At 36.6% G+C, this 15,650-nt stretch overlaps 1 protein-coding gene and 1 long non-coding RNA gene across 2 annotated transcripts; one reads left to right on the top strand and one right to left on the bottom strand.

Annotated features, from left to right (window-relative positions):
* The first annotated feature begins 452 nt into the window (after positions 1–452).
* Positions 453–4,234, top strand: LOC124634501 (malate dehydrogenase, cytoplasmic-like). The gene is made up of 6 exons (XM_047170099.1): positions 453–700; positions 1,219–1,561; positions 2,061–2,273; positions 2,915–3,077; positions 3,829–3,959; positions 4,109–4,234. Exons 1-6 carry the CDS (start codon positions 453–455, stop codon positions 4,232–4,234), a joined length of 1,224 nt encoding a protein of 407 aa, XP_047026055.1.
* LOC124634502 lies at positions 4,079–12,872 on the bottom strand. The gene is made up of 2 exons (XR_006984876.1): positions 12,692–12,872; positions 4,079–4,230 (listed from the first exon to the last, which is right to left on the bottom strand). It is a non-coding gene; the product is annotated as an uncharacterized LOC124634502 (long non-coding RNA).
* Between the last annotated feature and the right edge of the window lie 2,778 nt (positions 12,873–15,650).

Genomic DNA, 15,650 nt, shown 5'->3' with positions numbered 1-15,650 from the left:
CACCACCTGTGGAGTAACGCAAGACTCATGGCCCAGACAAACATAGAGACGCGATAGTAGTGGTCGCTTACCTGTTAGGGTCGGTTACCTACGGTAGATGGCGCTGCGTGGTATGCTTACGATGTCTTCACCAAGACTTTGTCAGACTACTGCACCGGTGACCGGAGCGGACGTCACACCAAAGGGGACCGGAGTCCGGTTCCCCTTTGGTGTGGTAGAATGAACGTTTCCGTTTTACATCACTGGAACTAGTAAAGAATTGAGTATTGAGTATGCACCCACTTTCAGAATACCTCTATGTAGATTTGGAACCTCCTTGATTTGTCGTTTAATGGCATTCTAATGTGTTTTGTCACGATATTGAAAATATAGCTGTTCTGTGAACATTTCAAGGTTTTTTTGTTATTGTAAATGATATATTCTACTTGTAGTGATTGAATTAAGCTATTACAATGAATTTTCAAACGACAATATTTCAAACTCCCCTAAGAGTTATGATTATAAACCCGCTCATACCAGCGTCACAGTTAACTATTACCAAAATGTTGAAAGGGGTAATTTTTGGCAAGAATCAATTAATTGATTTGATATTGTTGGTATATGCAAATGAGACGGAGCCAGCAGAGGAACTAGCACATGAGTTAATGTCCTGTGCTTTTCCAGGTTATAATTCAGTTAAAGTAACTTCAGACTTGCCTCGGTAAGTGGTAGGCTGTTTAGACACCCATATTTAATCCGTTATCTAGCTACCTATTAGATACATAGGTAAGTAGGAGCTGAACAGTTTGTTATATGGTTGAAAGCGTTAATTGCAGGTTTGATTAGAACGATGATTTCAGTAAGTAGAGGTAGGTACGTTTTGAATTCTTGCATGACCCCATGGTTATGGCATCTGCGGTCGGCAGTTGTAGTCGGCTGCAAGAATTCAAAATGTACCTACCTTTAGATAGTGCGTTTATTGAGGAAGGCTATCGCATTTTTTGTTTTTTATCCGGGTGCACGATGTGATTTTGTGGTAGGTACCCTGCTATTACAATACCTATAAATAATGCATCTATCTAATGGTGGTTCTAGCGTAGCGAAGCCAAAGTGATCATGTTTCGTCGAATCAAGTTGACTGCAGATGCGTGCATAGTCATCAGACGCCAACACTTTGTAGAAACAGGATGTTTGTTGGTACTCTACAGCAGTGTAAGCTAAACGAATTTATTCTTTCAGTTTATCTGATGCTGACGTGTTTTGTTTCATGACTAATTTCGCAAATCCGAATTCCTTTGATTGGGAAAATATGGATTCTACTGAGCAATTTGATAATTTATATTTGATAGTCAAAATTGCTTCTAATTTTGCGAAGCCATTCACCGAAGAAGAACCACAGACAAACCCTAAGAAAAAGCCAGTTGTGCCACCTCACAAACCTGTGAAACCTGTAATTGTTGCTGACGGATTGCTAGTAATCGATATCATACACATAATAGCTCCCAATATACCTACTGATATGTTGTTCTGTAGTACATCGCTGAGATCTATCGCAAAAATTGTATTGAGTGACTACCTCAAGGTAAATCTATTTTGATATTATGTAATTCAGATTTGCATAGACTTTTTAGGCTTTATTCATCGCTGAGCACGGGCGTTCGAAGTAAACTTTTCTTAAACCCGAATAAAATATAACTCATGTCATCCGAGGATAGCGTAGCTTCTCAACAGTTAAAGAATGTTTCAAATAGGTTCAGTAGTTCCGGAGCTTTTCGAATACAAACAATAAAAAAATCCTCTTTATACACTAGCTTCCGCCTGCGACTTCACTCGCCTGTTGTGTTGACAAAAAGTATCCTATGTTCATTCTAGTACCACCAAGAATACGTGTAGGTACAAAGTTTCATAATCGTTTAAGTAGTTTTTGCGTGAAAGCGTAGCAAACAAACGGACAAACAAACGGATAGGCATTTGAAATATTAATAGGATCTAGGATATTAGAATGGAAATATAGATCGTATTTACTTATTGCTTACTTTAGAATTAATTCACCTTTTTCATTATATTTCAATTTATTGAAGGTGCGTTGTTGGGATATCAACCATAGTTATGTTTGGGCTGCAAACGATTTAGTATTCCATGCTGAAATCGAAATGCCTTTTCTTAAGGGTGATATAATAAGTAAGGAAGCCAGGTGTGATTGGAATGCCATATCCCAGCAAAAATTTGAAGAACTTAAGTTGGAGCATTTTAACTTCAATGCCTCGTGGATGAAGATAGAATTTATCGAGAGGGTAACACTTATTTAGATTCATAAAATTATGTTTATTGTGGTTCCTCAGATAAGTTAGAGAATTTGTAATCTTGCATACCTAAGTATTCTTATAATGGAGATTAGTTAATATCCAATATGTTCAATTGATTTAAAATATCATGTGCCTAGCCTTTTTCTAACGGTATCCAGTCTTACCGGATGCAGCTGAGTATCAGTGTTTTAGAAGGAGCGACTGCCTATCTGACCTCCTCAACCTAGTTACCCAGGCAACCCAATACCCCTAGGTAAGACTGGTTGTCAAACTTACTGGCTTCTGAATACCCGTAAGGACTGCCGGTCCCGTAGGTCCCGGCTATCACTGAAAATCTTTTCGTTTATCGTGCCCTCGGAAACACGGTCATTGGTATCCAAGATATGTACTCTGGAAAGTAAATACAAACTTTGAAAAGTTGTGCCTATTGGTACTTGCCTGACTTGCAAGCTAACCCAACGTATTTGAGAGATTGGTTCTTTACCCTAGGCCACCACGACTTTACCCACTAGCTAGAACATCAGAAAATATGAACATCAGAATTGATAACCCTTCCATTTAGGGAAGTAGATAGAAATCATTGTCCATTATACTTTTCATTAAGCTACGAAGCCCTTATTTGTCAACAGATGCTTGCTTCATCATCGACAAACCCATATGGATGCATCTTTAAAGCATGCGAAATGTCAAAGACTATGCATTCTATTTGGAAACCACGATTAATTGAGGAAGCAACTGCTCCCAATATTAGTTTGGGTGTCATAAGTGATGGTTCTTTAGGAACTATCAGAGGTAAGAAATATTTCATAAGAACTGACTAGAAGACATCATCCTCCGAGCCTTTTCCCACACTATGTTGGGGTCGGCTTCCAGTCTAACCGAATTCAGCTGAGTACCAGTGCTTTACAAGAAGTGACTGCCTATCTGACCTCCTCAACCCAGTTACCCGGGCAACCCGATACCCCTTGGTTAGACTGGTGTCAGACTTACTGGCTTCTGACTACCCGTAACGACTGCCAAGGATGTTCAATAACAGCCGGGACCTACAGTTTAACGTGCCATCCGAAACACAGTCATTGGTGTCTAAGATATACTTAGAAAGTACATACAAACTTAGAAAAGTTGCATTGGTACTTGCCTGACCTGGAATCGAACCCGCGCCCTCATACTCGAGAGGTTGGTCCTTTGCCCACTAGGCCACCACGACTTTTTAGAAAGAACTTTTTTTTGAAGAACTGACTAGAAGACAATATCTTTTATTATGTAGGTACTATATTATAACAACACTATAGTGTCGTAGCTTAACTCTAACCATTTATTAGCTGTTCCCCGTGGTTTCACCAATGTCCCGGCAGAACCACTTCCCTCAATCGTAAAAAGGGTAAAAAGTGGCCTGTCTGTGTCTTGTCTTTTTTCCGCTCTAGATCTGTGTGCAAATCTGTGTTCTATAGGTATATTTGGTTCGAATTTACAACATAAGGATTTTATGCAAAATACATAGCTATATAGGTACTTACTTACAAAAATCTGGACGATATTACAGGATTGCCCTACGTCCTACCGCTAATAATACAGAAAGACTCTTGGAGTGTTGATCAAATGTTCGAAGAAACAAGCCATTTGAGACACGAAATAAAGAGAATCAATAAGGCTGCGATAGAACATCACCAAAAAGTGAGATATACGTATTAATTCGAAGCAATTATTTTAACATGGTTGCTAAACTTTTAAGACCTATCACGCTTCTTGACATGCAGATGATGCTCTGTTCAGCTCTATAGTAAAATAATCAATTTTATATTTCAAACAGTTATTTATTTCAGCTGGTTCCTTACATAAGGAAGTTTCTACAAGACAATATCATTAAGCAAGAATTTATCCCAAGAGATCTGGACAGTGAAAGTGATAGCAGCAGCTATTCGCCTACTGTAGCCAGCAGCGAAACCTAAAACAAATCATTTTATTATTGCATTATTCATTCGTTACATTATTACATGGTGCACGGTGCATGTAGCTGGAGCAAGTTACACGCGCAAGTGACAAGTGATAAGAGCACGTGGGTGGGTATTTTACTTTGGTACATGCGCGAGTCGCTGGACCCGCACGTTTTTAAAATGCATGTGAAGTGCCTCAACATGCGCAAGCTACTTACACCGTTAAGGTGCACCTTTGTAAACCTTATGTTGAAGAATATTTGACTAGGAATAGCTTCCCTATGGTATGGAGCTGAATTTGATAGTCGAGAAACTCGTCTGATTATTGGGGATGGTGACGATGATGACAAGAAAGCGATGACTCTGATAACAATAAACTCTGAAATTTTTGCCAAGATGTTTTGTTAAACACGGATTTGAGCGAATCCAAATAGGCACTGGATCATATGCGAAACTTGGCCAAAACTTTCAGCGCTACAACACAGATGGTAAGATCGTAAAAAAGTAAAAAAATACAATCATTTTTTTAAAGATAATTTAATATTCACATAAAAAGAATGTGGTGCCGTAATTAAGCAGTTCTCGGTTCAGTTGAGATGTCACTTATTCACACTGCCAGCACAAAGCAGCTAAGGGAAAAACAAATAAAAGCGCATTTACTAAGCGATTAATATTCGACGGACTACGGTCTCGGCTCCCTGACCGCATCGTTTGTTTAACCTCTTCTGTCAATTTGATTTCCGACCTCGGGGGTATGTAATTTCTATTACGGAGGCCAGACGCTTTGTTTATCTACGAGCAATCCAATAAGCTTGGCGAGAATCTCTGTTTCATCCAAGGAGATCTTTATGTACTTAGCTATTTTTATTTGGTTCTTTGCTTTGTGTTGAGATGTTTTATGTTGTTAATGAGTAATTAGTTCTAATCGTGGTGGTTTTATTATAGTGTGATCTTGTTTGGTTTGCGTTGATATCTTGTGTCTTATTTACAAGGCACTGGTTGTTGTTAATATAATTGTATTTATAAATAAAATATTAATGTATTCTTTCTTCCACCTAGCGTTTTTCCCTTCTCACGACAGGTCCACTTTCCGTATCTTCTTCTTGCACTTCGCTCTCTAAACAGTTGATCGGGATTATTGTTTTAACTTTGTTCTTGTAATAACAAAATTTAAAAAAATTCATTCAATGTATATTTACCTGTACTCGTACAAAATTTTGAAGCCGTTGTCAATGTCAGAGTTCAAAGCCCTTGGTAGAAAACAGACTTGAGCTTCGGACTTTTTGGACCAAACGAATATTATACCGGTATATTTTGATTTTCCAGTAAGCACCTATAGCTACATGTAAATAAAAACCGGCTTTTAATTTAGTCAGGCCTAGAAAGAAGTCTACATTTTACTTATTTGTTAGGCGAATAAAACATTGGACTTATTTCTTATAACAAAAATGCTGACGACTAGCTTGTAAGTAGTAGTCGCGAGAAGCTATTCAAAGAGGGTGGCTATTCCCCAGCGCGGCGGGAATTCGAATCAAACTCGTCTCATTAGCCAGTAAAGGAAAACTTGGATTAGTTGACCAACTTCCAGTAGTAGATTGCGCGTTGCGTTCGGCATGCGGACAGACTGTGCTGCAACTTTCCCTCTTAAAATAATAATTAAAGACCCTTCTCAAGATTAAGGTTGGGCTCACAACTACCACTAGGTAATATAAATGAGGTGCTTTTAGGGATCTCTGATAAATAAATTGTACTTTTTTGTTCAGGTTATAAATATTCTGATTAACGGAACTTAACAAGTTACAGGATTTCTTAAGTTTATTTCTTTCAAAAAGTGGCCAAATTTGTGTGTACAACGTCGGTTAAAAGCCTGAAAAGGATATTTACAGCAGCATTTATCTAGCTGGGGCGGCCACCACCTTCAAGAGATATACGATTTCCGCAGGCAATGATTCGAAAACAGCAATTTAGATAAAAATATTTATTTGTTTCTTCGTGTATCGATTGTAGGTCCTTTGAAATGTTTATCGGAAAATCGGTGGTGGAACTTTTATAATAAAACTGATTTCGAATAATCTTTGACAACATAATTTGATGAAAATTATGCAGGATACCTCGCTGGATAAACAAATTCCAATAAATAAATTTGTAAGTAGATCCTATCTTTGAAATCAAAAGTAAGCAAAAGTTTGTTTGTTGTTTTGTTTACCCCTTCGGAGTCGTAGAAGGACTTAGTGTCACATTAGCATGGGCGAGGCGAGGCCGCGCGATTTTTCTACCGTTGCAGCGGTGTCGCGACTCTTACAGACATTTGTTATCTGTTCCAGCGTGCTACCTAGATTTATTGACTTTTTTCCTGCCTTATAGTTCGGCCATTCAGAGAATGCGTTCCTGACACGTCGCGATTGAACTGACGACGTAACTTTGCAATGGCGTTGCAGTTACGATAAAAATATTTTGCTGGTTGTTTACCGTTTTAACAATTGAGGAGCATTAAAACAACATTATTATATCAATAATCAATGAATGTTATTACGTCGTCAGTTCAATCGCGACGTGTCAGGAACGCATTCTCTGAATGGCCGAACTATAATTCCTAGAGATTCGGTCGAATGGCCCACGCCGGCACCGGAACATTAACGTTACCCCTGGGAAATATCTTTTGTTGTGTAGTATTTTTTAAAGGTCCTAAATGCTACTAAGCTTTGTCTTTGCGGTTCTTTCTAATCCAATTAAACTGTACCAGTTAATTAATTTTGTGTCGCAAGGTGATTGGATTATACAGCGAGCAATTATGATTCTGTCTTATTAAAAAATGTATGTCAGTAATACTAAGTAAAGCCGCTTTGAACCAAATTAAAAAATATTCTCCATCCCACTCTTCTCTTATGAGCCACCATCTTTTAGGATGTTTTTCCAGACGCATAAATTATAAAAATACAAAAATGTAATCTAAAATAAACCATAGAAAGTAAAGAATTATTCATAAAAGGTTTAATGGTATAATAACGTTCTAATCCTATAACATAAAGTGGGTTCCAAGGCCTGGGCGGTGGGTCGAAAAATTTGTTTAAAAATTCAATACCGTCTATAAGAAACTCTGTTCTGAGAACGCAACGGCCTGCGAACATTCCTATTTTCCTTTAATAACATGGGAGAAATTGCTCGATTAGTGCGGAAGGGACTACCTTTACCGGTGCTCTCGATTGCGATACGTAGACCAAGACGGGGTATTCGATTAATCGATATAAAAATTGAGAAAAAAAAAACATAAATCAAAATTCAGCCTCTAATACTTAAACTATTTTTACACAATTGTTTGAAAATATTTGTGAGGCAGTTCAATGCTTATACACAAAATAAACTAATTTAGGATTCTGCGAAACGCGAGAAATCGCTGAGAGTTTGACCAACAGCCGCGCTAGCCATTCGGGATCTCTAATAAAAAGTCCATCAGTCTGTAACAACCTTTTTATTTGTGCGAAATGAATAAAAAAGGAGGTAAAGGTTCGTTTTCTTCATGTAATTCTAAAGCCCTCTTATTTATTGGACTAATATTTTGATAAAATATCAACAATGTTATAAAAAACAGTTAAAATAAGATTTGGCTAGGAATGTAATGAAGTGTGCAATTATTATTATTTTGTATTTTGAGATGGTCAAAGGTAGGTAATGTATTTTTTTTTGCAATATGTCGCGACGATATTTGTCAGTAAAGATGGTACTGGTAGATCGGTATAGAAGGTTATTCCAACAGAACAATTGGGTTTTACCACTTAGGTGGAGCTTGACAGAGGACTCCGCAGATACGCCTGCTTTCTATGCATTATTATCTTTAATCTATGTATTATCTTTTCGTCAAATATAACCATTCAAATATATTATGATTTGTAGATATACGCTTTTAGAAAGGCATTTTTTGGATTTTATTGCTTACTTTCAAATAAAACGTAATTTCATGATTGTCTGAATGATGCTATTTTGAAAAACCAAATAAGCATTTGATTTGACGAGGACAAATAGCGCTACAAACTAGTATTCCACGGCATAAAGAAAGTTTTATTTTAAAAATATTTGAATTCGAAGACGCCGCATACTAAAGCAAAATCCTATCTTAAGAAAAAAGTGGGGGAGTTGGCCGGATTAAAAGCATTCAATTTAAATATCCCAGACCTTTGTCCAGTGAGTTTCCGTAGGCAACCGGCCGTGAAATTTCATTTAATCGCTGGAGAGAAGTGCGTCTCGGCTAATGCAGATTGCGAGGCTCGCCCTCGGGGCTCGGTTAATTTATAGCCCAACAAATTTTTATTCTTTCTTGAACTGCTCAATCGTCCATTTTTTTCTTAAGTTAATCAACCGGACTTCTAAGATTAGTCGTTTTTATCAAAGCTGCTAAAGGGTAAAGTGGAATTGCTTTTCTTTAACCGTTAAGTATCGCCGTTATCCATATTATTATTATCTCAGAATCTTTGAAACGTAGCGTTATAATTTCAGCTCTCTTTCTTCATTTGGTTCTCCTTTATTTTTTTCGTATTTTTACTTGGCGTACAATTACAACCTTTCATGTACATGATAGTTGCACAGTCCGTTCAGTCCGTATTGATCGATCTTTCAGCTATGATGTCGATTTGCGCGTGTTGCGAATTTAACATAATCCGATTGAGGCATAAGCTGAGAGTGAAGCAGTCTAGCCAGCTTTATCGAATGGGTGCGCTAAGAATTTATTAGATGTCATTAACCCAACTTTACAAATCACAGATAGACCTACGTATGGAGTGACTTATAGACTGAGATAAAATCTAGACATGATAAAATAAATGAACATCAATCTATGTATATCGACAAAAGCTAACAAAGAACTCGACAATAAAAAACACGAGTTTGCGGAGTGTCCCCGCGGACTTTGTGACCTTTTCTTGTTGACATCTTTATCGAACGATTTTCAAGATGTGAAGGCGTGTAAAAGTTAAATAAATCCAAAGAGAACATTAGATAAGGGAATGGCCTTTGTAATGTCTTCGGGACGCCGTAAATGCAACCGATGTGCCATAGATATCTGTCGAGAACATATGCTCAATATTCAAACATTGTTTCGGTGTAATGCTAAGTAAGTGGGTGTTTATTATAATAGTGGTTTCTATTTAAATGGTACCTTAAAGATCGTAGCTGCAGAAGTTAATTGCTTGGTTTATTTGGGCAATAATAACATTGTGCGAGCTATGGTGTAAGTTGTATGTGACATTTATGCGTTTATTAATTTATTATTATAATCTATCCCATTAAATTGGGAGTTTTGGATACTGAGGAAAATTGAGCCTCTATTAATCACGGGGCTCTTTGCACATGCCCAAAGTATATAAGAAAGCTTTTACAGTCACCTGAAATCTGTTTGGTCTTCCGAAACGTTCCTAGCTTATTGTTATCACAAGCAAGGTAACTTGATCGCTACAATTTCAACATTTTCTTTCGGATGTTATTATTTGCAAATATTTTAACGGCTTGTGTTCAGCGCGCGTGTCGTCATCGGATGACTGCAGTGGACTCTGGAGTACAATGATGGAGCTATAAAACAACAGTGCCGGACATGCATCGCAGATAAATCAGACCATTTGTATCTACACGCGTGACAAGAGGCGAGCCTCGGCGATTCGATGTTTTCATTGTGTTCATGCGAGCTAGTATTTTATTGTGAACACGTACTTCTGCTGTTTGTATGTAATATATGTGCATTGAACTAGGCGAGGATTGTGATTTGATTGTGCCGGTTTTATAGATTAAACAGATTAGTTAGCTCTATGCAAATCCGAGCGAGCGAACCGTTGATCCTTTTTTATTTTTTCTATACGTTTGTATCGATTGGACGGTTTTAAAAGAGACTCGTGTGAGTGTGGGTCTCTGTTTTATATACCTCAAATGATTCCAAATTATTTCATCAGAGAACCGCAATAAACTTTTATTTATAGCATATTTTTTCATATTTTCAGCATCATTATGTTAAATACATTTCTGTTCTGTACGATCACGGACATTAATTGATGAGCTGCTAACCAGTTGCTCTCGCCTTCAATCTCGCTGTCACTCTCTTACTCTATCTCCTACTCTCACTCTCATTTTCAAAAACACAGTCACTCTCACTACATAATACAGATTCAGCTATTAAGTATTAAAACTGGACCTAGTTCCCATTCACAGCAAGGAGAGAGCAACATGAATAAACGCGTACGAATTCAGTGAAAATAGGCGCGTAATAGTAACGTACTGACTGATTGATGTACGAGTAGATAATGACTATAAAAGCATTGTGCGGAACATTTTCCAATAAAAATCTCTGGTCCGAATAAACTGTCGAGTATTTTAAATAATGCCTATGCGCAAAAGTAGTGTTTTTAGTTGGTAGTTGCTTTAAAGTGACTCTATAGGTTAGTACCAAATTGTGCTCTATTTGATAAAGTGGATATTTTATTCTGGTAAAAACAATATTTAAAATAATTTAATTTAAGGTGGTATAAACAAAACTAAAACATTGTTAAGCTTTACTCATTAGATATCGGTAAGAGTTTCCGCCGCGTTTTCACATTTCATTTGAAAAGACAAGAAAATTGATGACACACCAATCATGCACGAAATATATTTTTCCGGGAAGTTAATATTATTCTGCAAAAATATGATATTTATCAAACAGGACATTTTGACATTACCGTTGTAATATCCAGATTGATTAAGCAACAGTTTAATCATTATGTTCGTGAAAGTTTCCACATTATTTTCATAATTAAATGTAAAACACGAGGTTTACGTGTTTTCCAATACAATCAGGATTTCGTTGTTAAATCTGTTATTAATATTGTTTCAGTACAGGTACTTAATATGGTCAGCAAAATGGGTTTCTGGAATCTTGTTTCGTCTTTCTGAGAAGATCTGATCTCGCAGAAGAAGGTGTCAGAGCGAGTGAGGGAGGCGGACGTATGTTTTTACTCCGCCGTGGGCATACGGCATTATTTACTTTTTAAGATCGTTTAGTACCTAGATAAAATACTTAAGTGATGACATGATGCTATTTTAGAAGATAAATACACAAAATGAAAGTCCTTAATCTGCGCTATTTCCAACACCTTTAACCGCTGTATTATAAACTATGATTGACGTTAAAACCGGCGAGTATAGTTAGTGCAGGCGAGCGATTATTTATGTGGAATGTTCGTCAACGTCAGCTGAAACGCGCGCAAGCAACGGGCGATGATACGACACTGCGATAGGGCTGGTGTCCCAACCTCACAACACTATGTTATATTGCAATCAGCGTTTACAAACGATTTATGAAACCCTGTCGTCGTACTGTACTACTCTTGAATAAGAATCACTTGATGTAAATGCGTCTGCAGAAATAACCTAGAAAAGTAGTGCGACATAATTCTTTAATTCATGATTCATGATTTGACGACCTCGATGGCGCAATGGTCATCATGCCGGACCGCCGAACCTGAGGTCCCGGGTTCGATTCCCGGTTCGGTCGACATTTGTGTGATGAGCATGCTTGTTGGCCGTTGTCTGGGTGTTATGATATGTATTTATAAATATGTATATATGTAGCTATATGTAGTTTATCAGTTGTGTTAGCACCCATAACACAAGTTAATAAATAACTTACCATGGGGTTAACCGACCGTGTGTGAAAAAGGTGTCCCGACATTATTAAAAAAAAAAAAAAAAAAAAAAAAAAAAAAAAAAAAAAAAAAAAAAAAAAAATGATTCATTGATCATTTTGTTTATGTTTGTCATTTTTATGGAACAAATGTTTTTAAAGTCAATAAAAACATTCGATTTTCAAAGTCATTTACCAAATCATTACGAAAAAATAACAAGTTAATCCAAGAAACTTGATAATGAATTTAAATATTTTGTTGCGTGTACCTTACCACAGCTACGCTGTAGAGAAGCACAAGCGTTTTAAAAATACAAGCTTAAACGGCCAGAAAGATGTATGAAACATTTTTATAAAAAGTAAGTAAAAACTTGTGGTTGCAAGATGTCACATGAACACCGGCGGCAGATTTCCACATCAGATACGAGGTACGTAGTCGTAGATATCTCGTATGCATTTCATTCGCCGCTAGTGCGAGATTATGTTTCTGGCTTTGCGCTAACAACGTGTTTCAGAATATTTCGTGTCGAGTTCAGAACAAGCTTCATAAAAAGTTTTTATACAGCGCTCGTTAAGTTGCCACATACACAATAGTTTATTATTGCATTTACATTTTAAAAACGTGTTGATACCAATTTGAATACATTGTAAAGCGATTGAAACTTCTTAGTCGGCATTGTTATTTGTTAAAAATATTTAAGAATCAAATAAATAATTACGATAGCAGAAATCAGAAAAATAAAGCTAAAGATTTTCACAAAAATTCATAGTCCTTAGACGGCTAGGTATAGACCGGCAGTTCGTATGGAATCATTTAAATAGCGTCCTCATACCTGGATAAATAACCGTATGCGTGTATGCATGGCAGTGTCCAGTCAAATGGGATCTCTCAAACTCAATGAGGCTGGCTTCCTCGCCGGCGTTTATTGAAAAGCCTTCAAAGTCGTGGGCTAGGGGAGGGCTCTAGTTAGATTGGTGGCTTTACGATGGACCGGTAGCAATTCGTCTCGTCAGTCTAGGTACAGCTTATCGAGCAGTCCACACTCGCCGGCACATGCTAACTGCAACTGATTTACGACACCGATGACAGTTTATTCAACAACGGTGTATATTGTTTATTAATTGCTACAAGGCTTACATGATGAGTCACGTTGTTGTGGTCGCATGTTCGTATGGACTGGACTGCGGTTAGGCAATCATGATGCTAACGGTAATATAAAACGGAATTAGGAACTAGGAACGAGTATTTTGGCTGCATTTTAAATAGTACGTAAAGATTATTTTATTTATTTAGCGCTATCAATTCTCAACAAAAACATGGAAGGGTGTCTGATGGATGCAATAATGCTTGTGCAACTTAAAAGGGGTTGGCAATTGCCTATGAACCCCATTGACGGTATTGTTATAGTATAGCAGTAGGGTGTATTCGGAGCCCACAATTGGAAAAGTAAAAAGCCCAATAAAGACTTTACTGACACTTGTGTGGGTTAGAATTATGCCTTATATGGTTTTTAGATGTTCTAAAATTAACAAAAGGATATCATGTGTAGGAAATGTGAGGCGGATTGACGGTTTACAGGCGTTCATTGTTTGTATCAGACTCTTGTATCAAATTTCATGGCTGTCTAAATGTGGGTGGTAAGGACGGGTCCATTCGTAATAAGATATTGACGCTGTAAGCCCAATAAAGTTAGTGACTATAATTAGAACACTAGGTATTGTTTGATAAACTTACTTAATGCATTTATTTTTATGATGAATGGTGTTACTGAGATATCTATAAAATATTTAACTAGTAATTATGTAATAATTTTAAGTTAATCTGTGTACATAGACGGTGAATTAACGCATTCACATACTTATTGCATTGTAATCTCATAAAAATTACGAGGCTGTAAACAAATCCCATTGTCAATAATGTAATTAATTGCTCTGTATAATGAAACGAGTCCCCGATAAACATTAATTTGGTAGTAATTGAATTTATATTGTTTTACTTTAATGCTGGTGGTAACGGAAATGTATTTAGGTAGTGTATTTCAATTTATCGTATCAGTAACACAGTAGTGTAGTATAATTGTTCTCGGTAATGATTTCCATTGTAAAAAGATGTAAAAATAACATAACAATGTCTGTTCTGATGGGTGGTAATCTGACATGACTGGACAGAGCGAATCGCGGGTGTATAATAAGTAATCTCCAGACAACAGACAGCGTTGTTAAAGTTCTTTTTTATCGGTTTAGGCCTAACCAGGGAATCGAACTCGAGACCATGAACGGCAGTAACGCTTTTGACAAGTAGAACAACATGGCAGATAGTAAAGGACATACATAAACTTCGTCCGACCTCTTAAGTCTTCGGGTAAGTAATAGGCAATTCATATTACGGAATTTGCTAGGACAGAACAATGAAATTTTATGGAAATATAAACGTTAACAAAGCAAGTACTTGTAGGTTGTTAAACAAGCGGAAAATTTCCTCATTAATGAGTTAACCTAATCTAGGCACAGTCTTATTAACATTTCTTTAAGGCGTCTTGTTGAAGTTTTTAAAGTAGGGGTTTTTCAAAAGCATAACTTTTTTGTTGCTATGAACATTGAATCGCAATAGATTTATAAAAAGCACGACATATTTACAGTATGTTTTCCATTAACATGAACCGATATTACTAGACCAATGTGGCTATATTTATCCTTGCTATTTGTATAAACCTTTACTAAATATAGATTTATTTATAGTATCCTCAACTATCTCATGAAGAAAAGCTAAAGAGCTCTGTAAAAAGATCTCCTTTTTGCTCGTGCCTAAGTTTTGAATGGTTTGGAATCCGCAATAATAAGACGACATGTTTAAACGTGGCATTCAAAAGAGGCTGATCTAAGTAGATTTTGGAAGAATCATTTATTTTGCGTTTTTATTCCTTATTCAGAACCAATGCTTTATAAAAGCACTTTGATAGATGAGGTCGCAGGTTGTCTACGTTAATATTGTAAAAAGTTTTTGAATAACATAAATCCTGGTCGAGAGTTTGTTCGCCGCAATTTAAAGAAAGCTTTCATTTTCAATATAAATGGGTTATTGAAAAGATTCTTTGTATAAACCTTTTACTATAACATTATAAGTTTCTAATTTCTGAAGGAATTTTACAAATTTTCCGCGTAAATAGCTGCGTAGGAAAGAGCTTAGTTACGTAACATTTTCTACCTGAAAATTTTCGTATTCACGACAGGCGAAAGGGGCAACGTACAAACAGATGTACCAAAAAGTCATTCGATTAGATGGGTGTGAAATGAGGCGTTGAAATTGCATCAAGGCCTGTGGAAAGGTGTTACTTTGTTACTATAAGTAGTTTTCAGGCAATATATTTCTTATTTTAGGTAACATCTGTAAAGTACAAATAAGGTATTTTAATGAAGGTTTTTTGGTGTATGAGTACTCAGGCAATTTAAAGATAGAATGATGGCCTACTTATTATAAATCTTGGGCTTGAATGTCACATTTATTACACCCTTAAGTATAATAACTTGAATACTGAGCAAAATAAATGAAATGAACGATAAAATTTGTATTACTACCGACGCCGACGTTCAGTTATTTACTCGGTTATGGTATAATTGTTTGTAATAAGATATTCGCTAATCTTGTAGGAAACCCGGCGGAAAGCTGTGTACTTGATAAATGCACGAGGTTAGTGGAGTTAAGTAGAGCTAAGTTGAGATACGGCTTCATTCGTTTTCTTAACCTCTTTAAATAACAACTCGAAGATATAAGTTTGAGTATAGATTAGAGTA

Source organism: Helicoverpa zea, chromosome 11, assembly GCF_022581195.2.
Source record: "Helicoverpa zea isolate HzStark_Cry1AcR chromosome 11, ilHelZeax1.1, whole genome shotgun sequence".
In the NCBI taxonomy this organism is placed as follows: domain Eukaryota; kingdom Metazoa; phylum Arthropoda; class Insecta; order Lepidoptera; family Noctuidae; genus Helicoverpa; species Helicoverpa zea.
The sequence above is the reverse complement of the archived record's forward strand: the minus strand, read 5'-3'. Positions and strand labels throughout refer to the sequence as shown.

Coding starts and splice junctions, on each gene's coding strand:
- LOC124634501 (XM_047170099.1), top strand. CDS start 453: ATGAATTTTCAAACGACAATATTTCAAACTCCCCTAAGAGTTATGATT. Junction 701..1,218: donor GTAACTTCAGACTTGCCTCG/GTAAGTGGTAGG, acceptor TTATTCTTTCAG/TTTATCTGATGCTGACGTGT. Junction 3,960..4,108: donor CGATAGAACATCACCAAAAA/GTGAGATATACG, acceptor TATTTATTTCAG/CTGGTTCCTTACATAAGGAA.